The sequence below is a fragment of the Lucilia sericata genome, unplaced genomic scaffold, assembly GCF_015586225.1.
Source record: "Lucilia sericata isolate MDLA Ls3-8-SP2 unplaced genomic scaffold, ASM1558622v1 Contig006423F_arrow, whole genome shotgun sequence".
In the NCBI taxonomy this organism is placed as follows: domain Eukaryota; kingdom Metazoa; phylum Arthropoda; class Insecta; order Diptera; family Calliphoridae; genus Lucilia; species Lucilia sericata.
The window spans coordinates 7088-17893 of record NW_023997746.1 but is presented as its reverse complement, the minus strand read 5'-3'; the positions used below and the strand labels follow the sequence as shown (position 1 = coordinate 17893).

At 32.2% G+C, this 10806-nt stretch overlaps 1 protein-coding gene across 1 annotated transcript; it reads left to right on the top strand.

The window, feature by feature from the left end:
* Nucleotides 1-4: 4 nt before the first annotated feature.
* Nucleotides 5-8385, top strand: LOC119615629 (Down syndrome cell adhesion molecule-like protein Dscam2; the record flags this gene model as incomplete). Its single annotated transcript, XM_037971638.1, has 8 exons — nucleotides 5-983; nucleotides 1044-1322; nucleotides 1381-1559; nucleotides 1876-2134; nucleotides 2193-2729; nucleotides 2796-2870; nucleotides 3147-3711; nucleotides 6304-8385. Coding segments are annotated over 8 exons (3714 nt in total), but the record flags the coding sequence as incomplete, so codon positions are not given.
* Nucleotides 8386-10806: the final 2421 nt, after the last annotated feature.

Below are 10806 nucleotides of genomic sequence, written 5' to 3'. Positions count from 1 at the left end.
TCGTTTGACTGGCCTGGAAAAGTATACGCAATATGCCGTCACAGTCTCGGCTTTTAATGTCAAAGGTGATGGACCACCAAGTGAAGTTGCTTTAGGTCATACCCTAGAAGATGCTCCCTCTGCTCCTCCACAGGGTGTAACTTGTATTGCTTTAACCGCGCAGAATATACAGATTTCATGGCAATCTCCACCAAAAGAAAACCATCATGGTGTCATTCAGGGTTATAAGGTTCTATACGAACCGGGTAATTTTGATTCAGAATATGGCAGCAGAGAAACTAAAATCACCTCAGCTTTGAGTACAGTTTTACACGGTCTACAACCGTTTACAAATTATAGTGTACAGGTTCTGGCTTTTACTAGAGCTGGCGAAGGAGTTGTAAGTTCAACAGTTTCATGTACAACTGAAGAAGCTGTGCCAGATGCTCCTGAACGTGTTAAATCGGTAGTAAACTCAGAGTCATCGGTCATTATTAGTTGGCTACCGCCACGTAGACCCAATGGTATTGTTACCAAATATAATGTTTATATACGAATTTTAGACAAAGGCCAGGAATTGAAAATACTTAAAGAAGTTTTACCAGCACAAAATAGGCATTTTGAAGCGAAAGATTTGTCAACACGTGAAACTTACGAAGCCTGGGTTACGGCATCTACAAGAGTGGGTCAAGGACCTAGTACACCTGTTATTAAACTTATTCCCAGTTCATCAGTACCGGCTGCTATAATTTCATTTAGTCAAACATTAAGTGTAAGTTGGAGAGTGGATATGAAATTGCCATGTCTTTTTGTGGGATCGCCAAAACCCAATGCCGAATGGAAAGTTTTAAATGCACGTTCTAAAAAGCATTTTCGCCTAGAAGTAAGCAATGACAATACACTAACACTTAGAAGCATACAACGATCCCACGAGGGTAACTATTCATGTGTGGTACGCAATGCCATTGGTTCCGATCACATTGTTTACCAGTTATTTGTTCAAGGTAATAATTTAATTTTTACATATTTTCGTAATAAAACTAAAAATTATTTACATTTTTTAGTTCCACCTTCGGCACCTGTTGTTTCGGTTATAGGTACAACAGCAAACTCGGTTTCATTGCAATGGAGAGTAGATGATATTGGTGGAGCCCCATTACGTGGTTTCACTTTAACTTTCCGCAAAGAATTTGGAGATTGGGAAGAAATTCAATTAGATAGACGAGTAAATTCCCATCTTCTAGAAGATCTTCAATGTGGAACGAGTTATCAATTCACAATCGTGACTTTTAATAAAATAGGAACAAGTGCAACCAGTCCAATAGAAATAGCTAAAACTCAAGGTAAGCGATTTTAGACTATACATTTAAACAAATAACTTATTGTAATTTTTCCTTACAGGAAATAAACCAAATGCTCCCAACAAACACAGTCTCATACGAGCTAACATTACTTCAGCTCTAATAGAATTATCCTCATGGCAAGACGGAGGTTGCCCCATCCAATATTTTAGTATTGAATTCAAACGTTATGGTATTGCAAGTGACTGGATAATCGTATCTAGTCGTATCGAATCTCACGTAAGTTTTCTTCATTTCAACAGCCAATTCTATACCAAATCTGAGTAGTTGAACATCATGTAAATTAATAGTTTCATTCACATTCGCACACCAAGCGGCTTCATTACACCCTTTGGCAATCCATAGAAATGGTTTTTAATGATATCTAAATAAATGTGTTGTAAGATAAATGTCTCTACTCTTAAACGAACTTATACATGTTTTGGATTATTGTCTTAAACACTTTAATCGTTATTTTGAAAGACATTTATTTTTCAACAACATATTTAAGATTATTTCCAATCGAATGAATATGTTTCTTTTACACTTACCTTAGACTCGATATACAATTGGAGACTTGGAAGCTGGAACTCTGTACAATTTGCGAGTGACGGCGCACAATAATGCAGGGTCCACCGTTAAGGAATACACCTTTGAAACATTGCGTTTTAGTGGAATGTCAGGCGAACTTGATCAGAGTGATTTACCAGAAGTGAACTCATTGTTCCGAGATGCCCATTTAATAGCCGTGATTATAACTTCGGTATTTGGCACAATATTGGCTCTGATCGGGGCCTGCATATGTTTCAAAAACTGTAAGTTATACAGTCTCATAGAAAAGGACAAAAATAATAATGTTTTGATCTTGTTTAGATCCTCGACATATCTTTTCACGTAACGTGGACACTATGAGGCTTCCTGGCAGCGAGGGAAAGGACCTACAACACCGTGAGCAATATTATGGTACGATGCGCAAATCGTGTCAGCAATCACCGGGAGATTCGGTTGTTGCACTTGAGCGCATACCTGAATACTCTGAAGATATATATCCTTACGCTACATTCCATTTACCAGAACACGAAAACCAATCGGCCAACATACCACTCAACCGTAAGGGCATGCAACCTATGTACGATCCACGCAGCGGTGACGACAACACCCTCTCTAGTGCGGGGATGAAAGTGAAGAGATCTGTATCGGGTAGCGGCAATATATCAATGGGTGGTGGAGAATGCAGCCACACAAATACGGAGAAGAGACACAAGCGCCGTTCCAAAGCTATAAAATCGGAATCAGAAGAATATGACAGTTTGAATAGTGACAGTGATTTAAGTGGCGAACGCATTCGAGACGATAACCGTAGTACGAGAACTGATGCTTCAAGTCAGCTAGAAAATTCCGGATATAACAGTACGTAGTACAACTAATCTGACGTTTATTCATTAACCCAATTTTGAATTTGTATATTTTTTAAAGTTCATGGCCACAGTCCGCGAAGTAGCGGCAGTAACAAAGAACGCCTGTCGGTATTTAGCAGGCCTCAACTTCATAGTAAGTTAGTACCTATTTTAATTATTCAAACTGTACAAACTGAAAATATCAGTACAAATAGTCATAAAAATCCCCGCTGTGTAACCCTTACATCCTCTTAATTGCCATTATTAACCATTCACATCGCTTTTGCGATCTATATATTGAAGATACCTACATAAATAACACTTGCATTGCAACGCATTTTTGAAAACCTTTAACAGTCATTTTTATAATCCATCCACTACTAACCACACCTAACCCAATGTAATATCTAAATTTTCCCCTAACATTTAGAAAACATTTTACCGAACCGCCTGAAAGATTCCACGAACGAGAGCTTACGCACTTCTAATGGACCTGCACCAGAATCGGCCAATGAAACCGTTTTCAAAAATTCCAAGCGACCTTCATTTAAATCGCCTAAATCCCTTTTTCAAATAATTAAACCCACAAAAATTTTAACCAATACGACACACACAATCAATCCTCCCACAGCATGTCCCACAAATATAAATTTAAATCGTTCTACCGAAAATCTTTCCCAACCAAAAGTACGCATCCAACCCAAACCTCCACATCAATTTGTACATTTAATACAACGTCCCATGTCCGAGAACATAAATGCACAAAATCAGCAACCGCCTCGACCACCATCACCTTCACCCTCATATCGTTTTGCATCGTCTTCCAAGCATGAAAATCTAGCAGCCACTGCTACCACTCAACCACAGCCTCATCATCAAAAAACGACTAATAATTCTCGCAGTAGTCCCAGTGCTTTGATCATATTGAAGTCATCTGGTAGCGGCAGTGGTAGTAGTGATAGTGTTGGATATCACAAGAGCTCCTTATCCAATAGGCAAGCTATCATTATTAGTTAGTTGGTTCTCATTATAACAATTAATTATCAAATGTCATTTATTATTTATTATTAAGTGTTGCACTATAAACGTATTTTATGTGTTTTTGTGGTAGCTAAATTTAATTAATACTTTCTTATTTTTGGCCCAATATCTCAAGCTCCGGTTATCGTTTAACCAGTTAAATTAATTTTGGTATGAAATCTTTACGATAAAATATAACCAGACATTGAGATAATGGGGATTAATTTTTTTATTTAAAGTTGTTCTAAAAGGCAATTGAGATTAAAATTTAAGACACTTGGGAACAATTTAACACCAAAGTTCAAACATTCGAAAAAACACTATCTATATGAATTATGCTCTATATAATTAGAGGAATAACAGAAATAAAACAAAAAATTCTATATTAAGTATACAAAGTTATACTTTAACCCTTTTTGACTATGGAGTTAACTTGAGGTGAACATTTTTAAAAGAAACATTTTGGTTTTGAAACTAATAATTTATGTCTAAAAATACAAACTTTATGTGGTCAAAAATTGTTAATTCATAAGCTTTTATACCTAATATATAATTTTTTGTATTATTTTTGTTATTCCTCTAATTATATAGAGCATTATTCAAATTGATAGTGTTTTAACGATTTTTTGAACTTCGGGGTAAAATTTGTCCCATGTATTTTAAAGGGTTAATTTTACTTTTATAGCTGTTATTTTAAACATAAGACTTAATTACTAAAAATTGCAGTCATATTTATGAAATATGGCCAACAAATAAATAATATTTCGACATGGTATACTGAGAATTCACTAATTTTGCAAAATTTGACCTTGGACCCCACATTTTATGGGTTAAAAACGTCCGATTTGAATAAAATTTGGAATATATATTTTATATTATCTGGTCTTAAATACACTGCAAATATTTTGTTTAAAATGTGCAACAGTAAAGAATGAATACGTATTCTCTAAAATTATACAAAAAACTGCGATTTTCCCGAAATCCGCAGAGTTCAAATCGCAGGTACAGCTAAACTGTAAGAAATATTGATCTAACTTTTTTACCGTTTAATAGCCTTATCTATTGACCATAAATCCCCATGAGATCTAATAAAAATTTTTAAATTTGTTTAACAAAGTTTCAAAAATAATGAATTTGGAGATTTGAAACGGCCGTTGAAAAAATTAAACTTTTTTGACCATAGCTGAGAACGAGTTAGCGTTATCTTATAAGGACAAAAACTAATATTCAAGTAATTCTAGATATATATTTTAAGTAACAAAATGTTTTTTTTTTTTTTTTTTTGAATATATCCCAAAAAAAGTAATTTTTTTGTCACATTCCGAATTCATGTGCTGTGACACACGTTAATGGCCTGGGAAATTTGTAATAACTTTAAAAAATTTCCAACCAATTTTTGTTATTTATATCTTTCTGAAATGCTTATTATATGCACATTGCGATTCCTTTACAATAAAGTGCGAAGTTTATTACTAAGTTGCAAAATTTGAACAAAAACTGAAAAAATCGATGTTTTGCCCTTGTAAATGCACTTGGAAACTTCAGAGCCGTTGCGGAACCTGTTAATGTTATTCTATCAGCCTAATTTTTTGCATGACATAGTTTTACAAGCCAACAATTCCAGAGGGGGGGACGGCCTGTCGGATAATTTTTTTTTGTTCAAACAAGCTTGGAGCACTCTAATGTACATACATACTAGATGTAAATATATAAATACTTTATAGGGTCGGAAAATTATATTGTGGAAATTTAAAAGGGAATGATGACAAACTTATAATGTATACACCTTTCTCACGAAGGTGAAAATTTGTGTAAAACTTAGTGAATTTTTGGCATGCTTACTATAATCCGATTAGCTTAAAGTTTTATCTCTCTTATTTGCATTATTTTTTCTTATTGTTTTTAAATGATCTTTTATATTAATTTATATTCAGTTTCATTTTAATAAGTGTTATAATATCTTCAGCATGAGTAGTAAAAATTCACTACTAACAACTTAATAATTTATTAAATTAGATAAATATTTCTGCAAACATATGTATTAGAGTATCTTGACCAGTATTTATTCCAAATACTTACATATATAAATGTTATAAAAATTCACTCCCCAGCTAAAAAATATTATGGAGACATATATGAATCATATATCCGAATATTAGCGGAATTGGGCATAATTTTTATATATTTCATCATAGGTTTTCTAGTCTGTCGTGGAGTGCATAACAGGCCTCTTTTAATACTAACTAACTAACTAACTAACTAACTAACTAAACAAAATTCAATAGGGCGTAACAACAACCCCAATTTTTTATCTTCTGTAACCCCTTCCAGATTTGCATTTTCTAAAAAAATAATTCAATTAATAATATTAAATCAATATATTCACTAGTCCAAAAATACGAGTAGGTAAAATCATATCTAAAAATTAGTTTTGGTCGATACACTCTAATGCATATTATTTATATTTTATTTATTTGCAAATTAATACTATTTTCATCATCTATATATAATTTCTTTAATTTTCCATACCAATCACGAACATAAATACATAAATACACAAAATACAGCAGCATGGACGCGGTGCCGCTCGACTACAGGATCTTTGACCCGCCACCCAAGCAACGTAAACAGCAACAACAGCAATCAGTTAACAAAACACAGTCACCCAAACATCATGAGCGAAAACCCTCAGACGAATGTGCCAAAAATTCAACCAACCATACAAATTTGTCCGGCAGTATATCCAGCAAAATACGACCAAAAACTACCGATAATAGTTCCAACAGCGGCAACAATCTCTCCGGTGAATTCCAATGTTCACCTAACGGCATCCCCTCCCCGCATATTGTCCAGTCGGGCTCCTATGTTGAAATACTAAAACAAACCGGTAATCAGGCGGCTGCACAAGCCACTTCAGCTGCATCCCAGCATGAACGTTTAATGAGCCATGTCAAAAATCCTCTCAATTCAGCAGCATCTCTGGCATGTCATAACAAAAGCTATGGCGATTTTCTAACTATAACACCTAGACGCAAGGAAAAACTTTTGGGCGGTGATGGTAAATCAGGTGTAGTCGGTGAGGGTCATGACAATTATCGTCATCATTTACCACACAGTATTGAGCCACTCCATCTACTGGGCATACCAAATGACAATATGTCAACATTCTTTGATTACCGAGCTATGGAGACACTAAGCAATGCCGATACCCTGGCCATTGGTTCAACCATGTCGGGCCATTTATACCCTTCCAAACTTACCAACAACAAACAGCAGTATGATGCCGCCAAAACACAAACATCAGTAACAGCACAAGTACCCGACGAATATCATCACATTATCAGTGAGAAAAACTTGAGCCCTCCTTCGGCATTTTGTGATAACATATCATCGATGAATAAGGCTTAAAAATAGGACCTCTTTTGAAACCAAATAATATAGACCAATCAATTCTTTATTATGTTTGGTATTATTATTTATTAATTCTCAACATATCGTAATAATTTTTGCATTTAACTTGAAGCGTACTGATTCCAGCATATCCGCTTTTTGACTTACATATAAAAGAAACTTTTTTGTAAAAAAACATCGAAATTTTTTGATTAAGAAATTCCCGGAAAATACATAAACTGTTAAGTATTAAAAAGAACTAACAAACAAATGCATTTAAATGAAAAAAATTTAAAATTCGGATTCAAACAAATTAGTTAATTCGAACGATAAATATTTTAGCGTAAGAAAATAATTTCAATTAATCAAGTAATCAAATTCAATTAACAAAATAATTATGTCTGTTAAATAAATACATGTTCTTGACTGATGATACAATGAACAATTTTTTTATTTAATTTTTTTAAACTAAAGACTTTTTGTAAATAAAATTAAAAAACGAATTTTAGGATAAATAATATACACAGAAATACAAACACAGAAATCTACATACAACATATACAACAATTAGTAATTAAACTTAAATAAAATGAGATTAAATAAATGTTAAACGATCAATCAATTGCGTTATTTGTTTGTTAATTCAATTATTATCATACATTACAATTAATTAGTGAAAAAATATAATTAGAAAATTACTGCCAGTATGGTGGTCGTAATTAATATTTGAATTGAAACATGTGTCAATAATTAAGAAATTACATACAAATACAATTAAAAAATTCATACTAATACTATGTAATATTAATAATAATAATAAAAAAATGCTAAATTAGATTCAAACCCTTAATATAAATATTTAAACATTTTTAATGAATGTTTAAAATATCAATTCTCCAAAATCTGTCAATTTTTTTACCAAATGAATGAGAAACAAAATCGAAAATTTGTCAATCCAGTTATACAGAGAAAGAATGTGAAAATAATTAAATCAATTATTGTTTTAATAGATTTGATCAATCAAATTTAAATAATTAAATACATACATATACTTGTGAATTTCTTAGTTAAGATTATATTTAGATTAAATAAGTGACTAAATTATTGAGGTAACAGGCGCATTCAATATGAATTTGTATGAATATCAAAGTGTTGTTATTTGATAAGAACTCTAGATTTTAAATCATTTAATCAATTATTTATGTATGTATTTGTATGTGCTAAAATAACAATTGAAACGAAACAAAATTAAGAACAAACCAAATAAATACAATAAATTATAATTAAACAAATAAATTATAAGATTAATTAAATACGTTGTTTTATTTTAGATATTTATTTACATTAAAGTCTTAAATTCTTATATTAAGGTATTATTTTACTTAATTTAAATCAAAAACATACAGCTTCATTATTTTTTATACTCTCCACCACCATCAGCGGTGATAGAGGGTATATATAAGTTTGTCATTCCGTGTGTAACACCAAGTATATATATTCTAGATCCTTATGAAATTCTGAGTCGCTGTGAAGCTGTGTCCGTCTGTCTGCCTCAAACACTCTCACGTTAAAACTAAGCAAAATAATTCAGCCAAATTTACCGAAAATATTCACTATTGTCCTAAGCAGTTTGGTATTGAAAATCAGCCAAATCGGTCCACAACGTTATGTTATGAGTAAAAATTTCAGACTACCTCGAAAAAATTAAGTGTTTTTCCTAATTCTTGATATCTGTATCACCACGAAATTTTGCACATATGTATATAATAAGTACAGAAATAGTATTAACAACGTAGATCTGTATATGTCGATTATTGGTCAAAGCTCCCATATATGGTCCACTTTCGAAAAATACTTAAATACAAATAACTAATTAAGAAATAAAGATATTGGAATAATATTCAACATAAATATGTTTTGTGTATACATATTTTTTTTCGGATTGGTCCATAATTGGGCATAGCTCCCATTTCCGATAACCACGTAATCGCACATATTACATAACAGAATGAAGATATCGGTATAAAATTCATCATGAATGGGTTTCAAGTAAGATTAAGAAATTAGAAATAAAGATATTTTAAAAAAGGCTATATAAAAAAGTTTTCTTCTGATCGTTCCATAATTGGTCATATCTGTCATATAAGATACACTACAGAAAATCGCATATTTCATTGATAAATAAAGATATCGGAATAAGTATATTTTGTGTATAAGTATAAGAAATCTTAAAAAAAATTAGGATCAATGCATAATTGGTCATAGTTCTAATATAAGGTCCATTAACATAAGTCACTTTTTCCAATATATTTCATTCAATTATAAATATATATGAATAAAATACGACATAGTGTGTTTGTTTTTATCGATAAATCATTCTGCGAAATTTTGTTCGGATTGGCTAATAATTGGCCATATCTCCATAAAGGGTATATATGATTTCTAAATGATAGCACCCTCATCACGGAAACACAATTTAAACTTTCACAATTTTTTAAATACGTATCTTGAAATATTTAGAAGGGTTTTCATAAAAAGTAGCTTACAGGTGGAGAGTATTTAAGATTCGGCATAGCCGAATATAGCAATCTGACTTATTTCTTATTAACTTTTTACGATATCCTTATTCGTAGTAAATATTAAAAAAGATAGTATTAAACTCTGATATTTAAATGTTTTTAAGCAATTTTAAACATAGTTCACGAATATGTCGTTTAAAATCCTGACAGAATATGTCAGATCTAACGTAAGGGAAATTTGTTTAAATATCTTTTAAATTTTGAAAATATCGCGAAAAGAAAAATGTGAAATCTCAAGGTTATTTCACTAAATGGTTATTTGAATAATAACCCAGGAAAATTAGGCAAAAAAAATGAGCAATCTGAGGAATTTCAGATAGCTAAATGAACATTGGCACATAGCTTCCCCTTAGCATAATTAGTAAGGAATTAAAAATCACCGAAAATATCTTGTGCGCTAAGCGAGATATTGGAGGTCAAAGATTACAAAAATTAGTTTTTGCCGAATATCTTACTTAATAATTTCGGACACATTTGTTTTCGAGCTATAGCGCATTATTTTTCCATTGCACTAATATTTTCAAATCTTAATATAGATTGTACTAATAACATATTTGTCATATTTTTACGTTATTCCGACTTTAAGCAGTTAATATATGCTTATACATCAGAAATACAAGCCGAGACGGCTCAAATCGGCGGCGGCTGGTCGCCGGTAATATTTTGCAAGCCGCGCCGCCGCCGACTTCTTTCGGCTAAGCTAAGCTGGCTTAAACGTAGCCGCTGATAAAGATTGGAATCGCACATGTATTTCTGAAAATAATTTCACCAATTTGAACGGAGTTGCCACTATTAAAATTCTTATGGCAAATTGAAAAGAATATTGTGCTAATATTAAAAGAGTGAAAACTTCTATACATTTACATTTTCTGCAGAAAAAACTTATATAGAGACAGGTTTCTATATAACAGACTATTATACAGAGATTTTTCAATATTATAAACACTTATAAGGTCAATTTCTGAAGAAAAAGTTAAATTGAGCCGACAATTTAGCCGCCGCCGTTATTTTCTATAATAAGCCGCCGTCGCCGACCTAAAATGGTTGTGCCGCCCCGCCGATCATTTTGAATCGGCTTGTATTTCTGTTATACATTCTTAC